This window comes from Aotus nancymaae, unplaced genomic scaffold (genome assembly GCF_030222135.1).
Source record: "Aotus nancymaae isolate 86718 unplaced genomic scaffold, 86718_ANA_hifiasm-v0.15.2.pri h1tg000079l, whole genome shotgun sequence".
NCBI classification, from domain to species: Eukaryota; Metazoa; Chordata; class Mammalia; order Primates; family Aotidae; genus Aotus; species Aotus nancymaae.
Window position 1 is genome coordinate 1,186,865 of NW_026988494.1, and position 12,712 is coordinate 1,199,576.

General features: G+C 38.0%; 1 protein-coding gene across 10 annotated transcripts in view; it reads left to right on the forward strand.

The window, feature by feature from the left end:
• NSD3 (nuclear receptor binding SET domain protein 3) overlaps positions 1-12,712 on the forward strand; it is a 112,689-nt gene that overhangs the window by 51,738 nt on the left and 48,239 nt on the right. For all 10 annotated transcript variants that reach the window (XM_012475954.2, XM_012475948.2, XM_012475947.3 and 7 more), the window contains exons 5-7: positions 2,273-2,427; positions 3,982-4,497; positions 6,694-6,820. In XM_012475954.2, the coding sequence (XP_012331377.2) occupies positions 2,273-2,427; positions 3,982-4,497; positions 6,694-6,820 (798 nt within the window). The remainder of the gene's footprint in view (positions 1-2,272; positions 2,428-3,981; positions 4,498-6,693; positions 6,821-12,712) is intronic.

A 12,712-nucleotide genomic window follows, 5' to 3' on the forward strand; every position in this document is an offset into this window, starting at 1 on the left:
TATGTTCCACCCATGATGCCTATTAAGCATTTTATGCTGCTTATTATTTTTTTAATAGCACATAATACCACATGTATACACGGGAGATATCTAGAGAAATGAGTGAATCTCCTGTGTTGCTTTCTATCTAAGCAACTTTGTGAAATTTATCTTCATCATATATAGTAATCACTGGTTTCCATATTGTTATTGGCCAGTATTTTTATTAGATTCTTAGCATTGGAAAATGTACTTAATAGTTTTTCACACATAAAGATGTGATAATTCTTCGTAAGAACATGTTGAAAGATGTTTGGATCACAGTTCTATTTTAAGTTGTATTTTATTATTTAAGTCTCATTAAAAATGTAGCTCTTCAGTCAGAGACACATATGCTTGTTTCTTTACTTTTCAGGTCTTTAGCTTCTTATTTCAGTCTTATTTTATAGTTTTTCATGTATCAGGAAACAAAGTGCTAACAAATAGGCAAAATGTTTGTCTTGTTTCTTCTCTAGTAAATGATGTAATGGAGGAAGAAATTGAAAATACAGATTAAAATGAAATTGTGTTATCTATAAATTTTAGTTTTTATGTTAAGTCCTTTGGGATTATCTGTTTATAGCTGAAGAAATAACATTGATGTTTGGAAACATTGTGTACTATGTTTTTTTATCCCAATACCTGTACCCACTACCCTGTCCATGAAGTTCCGCTATTAGTTTAGGTTATATTTCTGTTCCCTGCCCCCTAAAAAAATCTTTGGATTTCAGAAAAATCTTCTTTGATTAATTTATAATTAGATTTGTGCTTGGGTCTTTATTCTCAGATGAGATGATGTGGAAATCTGAGTTCACTGTTGCCTTTCTCTTCTACCTAATTACCTTGAGTTCTCTGAAAAGATCAGTTTCTTCATTTCTCCATTGATCTAATATGTTTTCTCTAGAACAGCATTTTTCAGACTATTTTTGATAAAAGATCAGTTTTTATTTTTTCAATTCTTTAGTCTACTATAAACTAATACCTCTGTAAAATGCAACCAAACTTAATTATTTTTAAAAAATGAATGTCCTTCTCCTAAAAAATACCTTGATCATGTGTCTAGATATCATAACAATGTCAAACTGCTGTCAGAGCTTCTCAATGCCAACTCAACTTCTCTACTTAGTCAAGACTGGCTTGTTGGTCAAACAACTTTCAGAGTAGCATTGCTCTTAATCAGCAGTTCTCAGATGTTTTGGTCCCAGGACCCCTTTTACTCCTAAAATTTGAGGACTCAAAAAGGCTTTTCTTTATGTGGGTTATATCTAATGTTATTTAAATTTAGAAATTAAAACTGAGATGCCAGGTGCAGTGCTGCTCGCGCCTGTAATTCTAACACTTTGGGAGGCTGAGACAAGAAGACTGCTTGATCCCAGGAGGTCAAAACCAGCCTGGTCAACATAGCAAGACCCCATCTCAGTTAAAAAAAATTAAAGCTGAGAAAATTTCAAAATATTTATTAATTTATTTAAAAATAAGAACCTATCATAGGCTGGGGCCAGTGGCTCATGCCTGTAATCTCAGCACTTTGGGAGGCTGAGGCAGGAGGATCACTTGAAGCCAAGAGTTTGAGACCAGCCTGAGCAACATAGTAAGACTCCCATCTCTTCCAAAAAAAAAAAAAAATTATTAATAAACTGAGCATGGTGGCATGTGCCTGTAGTCTTGGCTGCTCAAGAGACTAAGGCACAGAATTGCCTGAGCCCAGGAGTTTGAGGCTGCAGTGAGCTAGGATCATGCCACTGCAGTCCAGCCTGGGCCACAGAGTGAAAGAAACCATGTCTCTAAAAACAAGAATCACTAACATGCTATCATTAATTATATTTTTATGAAAAATGACTATTTTGTTAAAAAATTAATGAGAAGAAAGTTGTTTTACTTTTTTTTTAATTGCATTTTAGGTTTTGGGGTACATGTGAAGAACATGCAAGATTGTTGCATAGGTACACACGTGGCAGTGTGATTTGCTGGCTTTACATTTTTGTAAATCTCTCTTTTTTTTTTTTTGAGACAGAGTCTTGCTCTGTCACTAAGTCTGGAGTCCAGTGGTGCAGTCACTTAATTATTTGTGGTGACTTTTACAGTAGCTATTAGTTCTATAACTGGTGGGTATTATAACATATCTTTGGACAATCCGAACCATACAAGTTTTAATGGGAGTAATATTGAAGAACCTGGGTTAGATTCCCATCTTTGGCAAAATAGATATGGATGCTCATGTTCTGAAATGGTTAATAAGAATTTTTACTTACAGGTGCACGAGAATATCATGTCCAGTTTTTTAGCAACCAGCCAGAGAGGGCGTGGGTTCATGAAAAACGGGTACGGGAGTATAAAGGTCATAAACAGTATGAAGAATTACTGGCTGAGGCAACCAAACAAGCCAGCAATCACTCTGAGAAACAAAAGGTAACTAACATATTAATATTATTTACCTAATATGGTTTTTAAAGAACTTAGTAACTTGGAAGAATTTTTCATACTTGAATTCAGTCAATTACTAGAATCCTTTTTTAAAACCCCTTTCAGCTCAGTTTTAATTATAATGGTAAATGTCTAGTAAGTTTTTAAGTACATCAGTGAGTTTTATATGTCATATAAACAACATGTAGTATTATTAAAAACTTTAGCTACTTGCTTAATATAATACTGGCTTCTATTGTGAGTTTCATTAATGTGCATAAGTGTACTAGATGCTAGTGAAATGTGGATTTTGCCAGGGATTTTTACTCTTTTTTCTATTTTAGCATCTTTCCATAATTTCTTTTCATTCTTATATAACAAAATTGTTTTATGAAAGTGAAGTTTTAAAAATATTTAGTGAGTACCTACCATGAAACAGCTATTGTTTTAAGCATTATATATATATATATATATATATATATATATATATATATATAAACTCATTTATTATTCATTACAACCTATAGGAGATAGATACTATTATTCCCCTTTTTACAGATGAAGAAATTGAGGCACGGCTTATGTAACTGGTTTAACTGAGATCACACAAGTGATGGAATCAGGAAATATATTTGATATGGTGGATATTTTAGAATTTTGACATGAACTCTTGGTAATCTGGTTAAGATTTTAAACTCAACTAATTTTAGTGTGGGTCTCTGATTTAGAAATTTGTCATTTTTTACACTTCAAAAACTAAATTTTATCACAGAATTTTGATTAATTATATGAGACTTATATTTTACAGATTTATATATCAGTATTTGACATATACTATCTCATAGTTTTAACTGATTTCATCAGTCTAGCCACCTGGATAATTCCTAATTGCTTTGGCCATCTCACACATCTTTATTCAAAGTATTTTTACCTCTCTTGCCAATCCAAAGTCTTCTGATCAACTCTGGACCTAGAGACCTATGGAAACTACAATTGAGGTCTACCTCTTTTTCTGATCCATGCCTCTTTCCTTTGTCTTGTCAACTTTCATTTGTTCCTTGGAGCTCTGTCTTTTCACTTCATTCTGTCCCTGCTTGCATTGTGATTCAGACTCTGCTAATAGCTTTGTTGTGATCTCTGTAGCAGCCCTGACTTGCCCTCTACCCTAGATATGGGGAGAAAGGGGAGTTTCAGGCTATCATTTTTATTGTTAGTATTTTATTAGCTACTGAAAATAATCATTTCTGTAATCATTGTTCTCTTTTCCTTCCTTATCACTAGCTTTTTATGTATATGAGAGGAGAAGGATGTCTCCCTCTTTGGGGGCCTTGTCCAGCAGAGTGATCAGCAAAGGAATGATATAAAGGAGAGTAGATCCTCATGTTACCTAATATCTATTTATCAGAATTATGGAGATAGAACATTCCACTTGTTTGACCAAAGAACCTGAAGATATTTATGTAGACCTGAAAAGATAACAGGATCACATGGGAAATACATATCGATTTTAATGTATTTATTAGAGTAAAGCATGTCTGATAATCTCTATCTTTTTTAAAGATTCGGAAACCCCGACCTCAGAGAGAACGTGCTCAGTGGGATATTGGCATTGCCCATGCAGAGAAAGCATTGAAAATGACCCGAGAAGAAAGAATAGAACAGTATACTTTTATCTATATTGATAAACAGCCTGAAGAGGCTTTATCCCAAGCAAAAAAGAATGTTGCCTCCAAAACTGAAGTTAAAAAAACCCGACGACCAAGATCTGTGCTGAATACTCAACCAGAACAGACCAATGCAGGGGAGGTGGCCTCCTCACTCTCAAGTACTGAAATTCGGAGACATAGCCAGAGGCGGCACACAAGTGTGGAAGAGGAAGAGCCACCTCCTGTTAAAATAGCCTGGAAAACTGCGGCAGCAAGGAAATCCTTACCAGCTTCCATTACGATGCACAAAGGGAGCCTGGATTTGCAGAAGTGTAACATGTCTCCAGTTGTGAAAATTGAACAAGTGTTTGCTCTTCAGAATGCTACAGGGGATGGGAAATTTATCGATCAATTTGTTTATTCAACAAAGGTACCTCCTTTTTTTGTAGTATGGTATTTTAAAAGTGGCCAATGTTGGCGTTTAAAAAACAACCTTGGCAACATTTAAATACCCTTTCTACCCACTGAATTTGAAACATACAGTCATTGTACTCTGTGGGCAAAAAAGACAGGCAAAAAGGCTATGTTTTTCTTCTTTTCTTCCTCCTCCTTTTGTGATATTCCCATCTGTAGTAGATTAGTCTTTAGCTGTGCAGCCGAAATTGAGCTTAGCTCCCTAAAATCATGGGAAAAAAATGGGCACTTCGCCTGTTTCTAGTTTGTGTAGTTAGCTTTTCTTAGTTGCAAAGTGTGCTTCTTATTAAAATCATTTTTGTTAATTATATGACCGTTGTTATAAAAGCCACTGTAATAATTGTACCTGCTGAGCTGTTTGGTTCCACCAGCAATTTTGTTAGATTCTTATTGGCTTGGGATATCTAACTGCATTTCACGGAAATCCCAGAACTTTGTTTGTTCTGTAACAATTAGCTGTGGCAATAACTTGGGTAATGGGCTAAAAGCAGCCTCTACAAACTGTATGCCTTCATCAGTTTATCCTGGGCCTCCATTTAGGGCACTGTACTTCAGCTTGAAGACTTTAAAACTCTTCCATAATATTGATAGTATTTATTCCATGTACCTCTTCACTACCATCCCATCCCATACCACAGTGTCGAGTTTGGGATTTTGATTTAGTTCCGTTTCATTCATGTGTATGAAAGAAGTCTATGCTAATTTTTTCCCTAACATAGTCATATACAGTATAATTAGTTAAACACAGGTATGCTTCATTAGTAATACATCTTCCCAGAGAAACGTTAAGGATGCCCTTTTAACTGGTTCTGCCTATAAGTTCAGCTGATTTCAGTTAAAGCCAAGCTACCTAGAAAAACATGAGTTGCAGTCTCCACTTGGTTATCTTGATAGCAAATGAATATTTTTCATCTTTCGAATAGCAAATGAGTATGTTGTATTTTTTTGAGTACAAATTGGTTTTATTCTTGGAGCTAGTTTTACTGCTTCTGGATGTACAAGTCAAACTTTGTCACCACCACCTCGAAGAATGCTATTTAAAGGAATTCAAGATAAAACTGATCTTTCAAAATGAAGGTTTTAAAAACACACGTGTGTGTGTGTGTATGTATTTATTTTTAAGAGATGAGGTCTTACTCTGTGGCCCAAGCTGGAGTACAGTGGTCGATCATAGCTCACTGCAGTCCCAAGGGATCTTCTGCCTTGGCCTCCCACAGCACTGAAATTACAGGCATGAGCCACTGTGTGCCTGGCCTTTTAAAAAATTGTTTGTAGAGACAGGGTCTTACTATGGTGCCCAGGCTGGTATGAAACTCCTGCCCTCAAGCTGTTCTCCTGCCTCAGCCTCCCAAAGTGTTGAGATTACAGGCAGGAGCTACGGTGCCTGGCCATATATGTTTATTTATAAATCACTTCTTTACTTCTATTGCATTGCATTAAGAATACCGAAAATGAGACCTAAGTTATTTATACCTGCCTTCTTTCTGCTCCAGATTACTTATTGGGTTACATTTTGGTCACCATAAGTGACATATTTCTGTATCTAGGAATATTCCTGTCTTTTACGACATGTTGGCATTTTTTTCTGTGTAATAGAGCACTTTACCAAATGAAAATGACTTGGAGTTCTCTCACCGTGATATGTATAAAGACCAGAACATATTTTGTTTTGATAGAAAATTGAGTGATACAGGTGTATTTTTTTAGTGACGTTTATCGCCTGGACTTAGACAAATACTCTTCCTTGCGCAATCTTATTGTACTTTTTAAAATATATATTGGACTTAGCTGGGCATGATGGCATGCACCTGTAGTTTCAGCTACTCAGGGAGGCTGAGGCAGGAGAATTGCTTGAACCCAGGAGGCAGAGGTTGCAGTGAGCCAAGATCGCACCACTGCAGACCAGCCCGGGTGACAGAGAGAGACTCCATCTATTAAAAAAAAAAAAAAATTTTTTTTAATTAAAAAAAAATACCTTGGTCACTTAATCAAATTTGTTCTGATAAAAGCTAAGATAATAACTTAATTGCAATCAAATATCATATAAAATTTAAGCAAATTATGATCATTTGAAGCCATCTTTATAAGCCCATGATGCCACTTGCCTGGTAATCACCTGTTTTGTTGTTTTTTCTTTTGCCTTATTTTAAAGGGAATTGGTAACAAAACAGAAATAAGTGTCAGGGGGCAAGACAGGCTTATAATTTCTACACCAAACCAGAGAAATGAAAAGCCAACGCAGAGTGTATCATCTCCTGAAGCAACATCTGGTTCTACAGGTTGGTATGAGTGAAGAGTATATATAGGTCAGTTTTGAGAAGTCTTTGTTCTATTCTGCTATAGTATGGTAGCTGTGTTCCTAAGAAACTCAGTTATCAAAAGTAAATTATATTTAAAAACCAAATAATAAAAGCAGTTATTTTAATAGGAAAGAATGGGCTAGGGGCTATAGAACTTTATTCATAGCAAGTTATTTTTTGTACAAGAATTAAAATAATAAGAGGATTCTATAATTAAAAGTGTATGCCTATAAAAATCTATACATATCTGAGTAAATACACCATTGATTATCTCTTTTTGCATAATAACAGCTTTACTTTTCCCACTCTATTAACACACACGTACTATTTTCTCCTTTACCTCTGTTGGAAACAAATTGGCAGATGTCAGAGCTCTTGTCATTATTCCTAGATGTGCTAGATACTAGTAGCTGAGGGACCTAGAGCCTAATTGTCTTAATGTAACCTGTTTTCTGATTAACAGATACCATGAATTGAAAATCAAGCCATATTATTCTTGCTTAAAGGAGAAATGACTGTATTCAGTAAGATGGTGCCTTTGGAATGTTTAACTCTTTTTTTTTTTTTTTTTTGAGTCAGCGTCTCACTCTGTCATACAGAGTGGAGTACAGTGGTACGATCATGGCTCGCTGCAGTCTCAACCTCCCAGGCTCAGGTGATCCTCCCACCTTAGCCTCCCAGGTAGCTGGGACCGCAAGCACATACCACCATACCCGGCTAAGTTTTTGTATTTTTTGTAGAGATGAGGTTTTGTCATGTTGGCCAGGCTGGTCTCGAACTCCTGGGCTCAAGTGATCCACCCACCTCAGCCTCCCAATGTGCTGGGATTATAGCCATGAGCCACTGCACCCAACCAACATAATTTTTTTTTTTTTTTTTTGAGACTAAGAATTTTAGAATTTTAATTAAATGTCTGGTGGGTTTGGTTTATATAACAGTATTATATCAGTAGTATTTCTGTAATATTTCTTGCTTCAGATAGCTGTCAAGAAAAGAGTTAAGTATTAACTAGCTTGTTCATTTGGAATCTTAGTTTAGGAAAAGGGAGTCTGTTTCATTTCATTTCTTTTTTTTTTTTTTTTTTTTTTTTTTTGAGATAGAGTCTCGCCCTGTCACTCAGGCTGGAGTGCAGTGGTGCAGTCTTGGCTCACTGCAATCACTGCCTCCTGGGTTCAGGTAATTATCCTGCCTCAGCCTCCCAAGTAGCTGGGATTACAGTCGCCTGCCACTATGCCCGGCTAATTTTTGTATTTTTAGTAGAGTCGTGATTTTACCATATTGACCAGGCTGGTCTTGAACTTCTGACCTTGTGATCTGCCTGCTTCGGCCTCCTAAAGTGTTGGGATTACAGGCGTGAGCCACTGCACCTGGCCTCATTTTGTTCTTTAATTTTTTTTTTTTAATCTTAAGAATCGAGTATAGTAGAAAAAAAAAGATAAACTGTTTTCTGAACATACTTATTGACCCAGATATGCTACCCGCCCCTCCCCGCCCCCCCCACCGCCACACTGACCAGTTCTCCATCACCAGCTGGGTGTCCTATGATCCAATTCAATTCTCACACTGTCTCCCTGGTGTTAGAGTCTGATCCCTCAGTTTAACGGCTCAGCCCTATAAGACTGCCCCCACTTCAGATGCCAGTTGCAAGTCTGGGGCCCCAGAACTTCTGACTGACCAGCTATAAATTGGAGGTTCTCATAACTCCCCTCCTTGGTTTAGTCATTTGCTAGAGCATCTCACAGAACTCAGAAGCCCTTCCTTACATTACTGGTTCATGATAAAGGCTATGGATCGCAAAGGATACAGATGAAGAGTCAGTTGGAAGAGATGCACAGGGCAAGATACATGGAAAGGCCTGTGAAGCTTCCGTGCCCTCTCTTGCCATGCCACCCTACAGGCACCTTCATGTGTTTAGCAACCTGGAGTTTCTCCAAATTCTGTAGCTCAGGGATTTTTATGAAGACTTTATCATGTAGGCATGATCAATTATTAACTCAGTCTTCAGCCCCTCTCCCCTTCTTGGATGATGGGGGGGCGGAGATTAAAGCATCTAATCATGGCTTGGTCTTTCTTGTGACCTAGGAGTTCACCAAGAGTTGCCTCTTTAGAACAGAAAACACTCACCTTACCCAGGAAATTCCAAGGGATTAGGAGCTCTGTGCCAGGAACCAGGGGCAGAGATCAAATACATATTTCTTATATCACAGTATCACAGTGACCAAGTAATTTTCTAGATGGATCAAAGTCTTAAGACCTGAAGTAGTAATCGTGAATCAATAGTAACTCAGGCAAACCTGTGACTGACTGGCATAAAGGGTGAATATTTTTGTAAGGGAAATATTTAAGATTTGAATTATTATAATAGCAAAATAAAAACAATCACTGTTCACAAAAGTACTTGGGCTAGCTTTCTTAAAATAATGGGAGCTGCAGGACAGGGAGAGGTAATGCCAGTGGAGATGGGATACATGTTGGATGGGGCATTTTATTTTTAAACAGCCTTTTTTTTTTCTTGAGATGGAGTCTTGCTCTGTCGCCCAGGCTGTAGTGCAGTGGCATGATCTCAGCTCACGGCAACCTCCGCCTCCTGGGTTCAAGTAATTCTCCTGCCTCAGCCTCCCACATAGCTGGGACTACAGGTGCATGTCACCACAACCAGCTATTTTTATATTTTTAGTAGAGACAGGGTTTCACCATATTGGCCAGGGTGGTCTCCAACTCCTGACCTCATGATCTGCCTGCCTCGGCCTCCTAAAGTGACTGGGATTACAGGTATGAGCCACCACACCTGGCCTAAACAGCCTTTTTCAGTATGGAATTGGGAAAGTTGAGTTAAAGGAGGGCATGAATAGCAAAGTCCAGTACTACATTTGCAACTTGTATCATTTCAAAATACTTTATAAAAAGATGAACTTACAATGTCAACGGAATGAGTGGATGGACTTAGAAGATTTCACATTAGTCATAATTGAGAATGTTCCTTTTCTTTGAATATTAAAAGACTCTTTTGACCTCCATTTTCCATAATTAGGTACGTCAGCTTTGTTACCTCTTTATACTAAATGATTAGTAATTTGTCTGAATTTAAGTGGAGGATCTTTATTTGACATCAGCATTTTCCTAAGGAGAAAGTAAATTCTTCCTGTATTAGACTGGTCTTAAATCAAATATTAGGGTTTTATTTTGGATGCAGCTTGTTTTTCTTCTTCCTCTCAGTTACTGAAATTTTGTTTTATTTTTGTTTTGTTTTTTGAGACAGGGTCTTGCACCCAAGTTGGATTGCAGTGGTGTGATCATAGCTCACTGTAACCTTAAACTCCTGGGCTCCTGCAATCCTCCTGCCTCAGGCTCATGGAGTAGCTGAGACTATTGGTGCTGGCCACCATGCTTGGCTAATTTATTTTATTTTTGTTTTTTATAGAGATGGGGTCTCACCTTGTTCTCCAGGCTGGTCTCGAATTCCTGGGCTCAAGCGATCCTCCCGTCTTGCCCTCCTGAAGTGTTGGGATTATAGGCGTGAGTCTCTGTGCCCAGCCTGAACATTTTCTTTTTATGTAGTCTTTTCATTTTAAGATTTAAGTTCTGGGCCGGGCGCGGTGGCTCAAGCCTGTAATCCCAGCACTTTGGGAGGCCGAGGCGGGTGGATCATGAGGTCAAGAGATCGAGACCATCCTGGTCAACATGGTGAAACCCCATCTCTACTAATACAAAAAATTAGCTGGGCATGGTGGCGCGTGCCTGTAATCCCAGCTACTCAGGAGGCTGAGGCAGGAGAATTGCCTGAACCCAGGAGGCGGAGGTTGCGGTGAGCTGAGATCGCGCCATTGCACTCCAGCCTGGGTAACAAGAGTGAAACTCCGTCTCAAAAAAAAAAAAAAAGATTTAAATTCTGCTATGAATTTTTCCCTTTTTTTCTTATTTAAGTGGAAGGTTATACTTCTTTATATCCAGAAAAAGGCAGTATTGTTTTTTGCTTAGGCAGCCGCATAGAATTTAGGTTGTAAATTAAGATTGAAAACTTAATTTAGGGCCAGGTGTGGTGGCTTAAGCCTTTAATCCCAACACCTTTGGGAGGTGAAGGTGGGCAGTTCATGAGGTCAGGAGTTTGAGGCCAGCCTAGCCAACATGGTGAAACCCTGTCTCTACAAAGGTACACAAAAAAAAATTAGCCGAGGATGGTGGTGCCTGCCTGTAATCCCAGCTACTTGGGAGGCTGAGGCAGGAGAATCGCTTGAACCCGGGAGGCAGAGATTGCAGTGAGCCAAGATGGCGCCATTGCACTCCAGCCTGGGCGACAGGGCGAGACTTCGTCTCAAGAAAGAAAAAAAGAAAAGAAAACTTAATTAAGGGACTGATGCTCTAAAGCTTTGATCTTGGTTGAAGTTTCGTTACCAGCTGTGGTTGATAAGCATACTTTGTCTTTTTAAATAACCATTTTGCTTTTGGTGAAAATAACTTCAGTAGTTGAAAAGTCAGAATATAGACTTGTTCATCCTTGAGAAACCAATTGCATCATCTCAGCTGGGGAAATTCTTGAGCCTTTTCTTAGTAAATTTCAGGGATACATAAAATGTGTGGCACTGTCACATTTTTGTCATTTGAAGAATTGTACTTGTATTCACACTAGTTTTCAAAGCTATTTTCCAAACCCAGAAATGCTAACCTCCTCCTTCTTAGAACATGAACGTAATACTCTTCAATGGTTTTAAATGTATGTGTTCTTTGGGTAATTTTGAGAATAATTTTAAGAAATCATGTTGCTTTATCCTCTGTAAGACAGTAAATTCAAATCTTATCTGTTCTTCATGGTGTGATTATATTACCCTCAACACAACTAAAGATTTTTTTGTTTGTTTTTAAGCAATTCCATTTTCATTTTTGCCCTCTCTAGAGTAGAACTTGAATATTGACACTTATACTAAAGTATAGATCCCTGGGATTCTCAGATCTGTCTGGGAGGGTAGCAATCTGTTGTCTTAGGAAACATTTTCGTCAGTGTAAGGCGAAGACAGTAAAAAAAGGAGCAGGCCAGGCGTGGTGGCTCACGTCTGTAATCCCAGCACTTTGGGAGGCCAAGGCAGGCAGATCACGAGGTCAGGAGATCAAGACCAGCTTGGCTAACACAGTGAAACCCCATCTCTACGAAAATTACAAAAAATTAGCAGGGCATGGTGATATGCACTTGTAGTCCTAGCTACTTGGGAGGCTGAGGCATGAAAATCACTTGAACCTGTAGTCCCGGCTACTCGGGAGGCTGAGGCATGAGAATCACTTGAACCCAGGAGGCAGAGGTTGCAGTAAGCTGAGATTGCGCCACTGCACTCCAGCCTAGGCAAAAGAGTGAAACTCCGTCTCAAAATAAATAAATAAATAAAGAGCCAATACTTTTATTTGTGATTACTATAAATCGATTAACCACAGCTCCAAAACAATATATTATCATCAGACTACCCACTCCTTCCCTAAAAACAAAACAAAGTAGTGGGATCCTTCATTTTGGATTTGAACTAAAGTGAGGGGAAGTCATTTATACATAGCCAAGAGCAATGAAACCAGAAAATATAAAGGTTATATGAAAGGCTTTATAGATATAGCTTCTGTCTGATTTTATAGGTCTTAGTGGCTTCTTCCTATGGCAAGTGAGAGGTGATTATGATTTAGGAAGGAACATGTAGGTGTCCAAGCACTGAAAACACGGAGAACAACTGCACTGCAGCTATCATTCCTCCTCAGGCTCACGGAATGAAATCATTCCTTAGTTTCTTTCAAGTTGTGTTCTTCAATTTCAGTTTTATCCTTTCCAAAAATGGGGTCCATGTGAGTTTTCTTCAATTTGCTTTTAAAGAATTGTATTCTTTAAAAATCTTAATA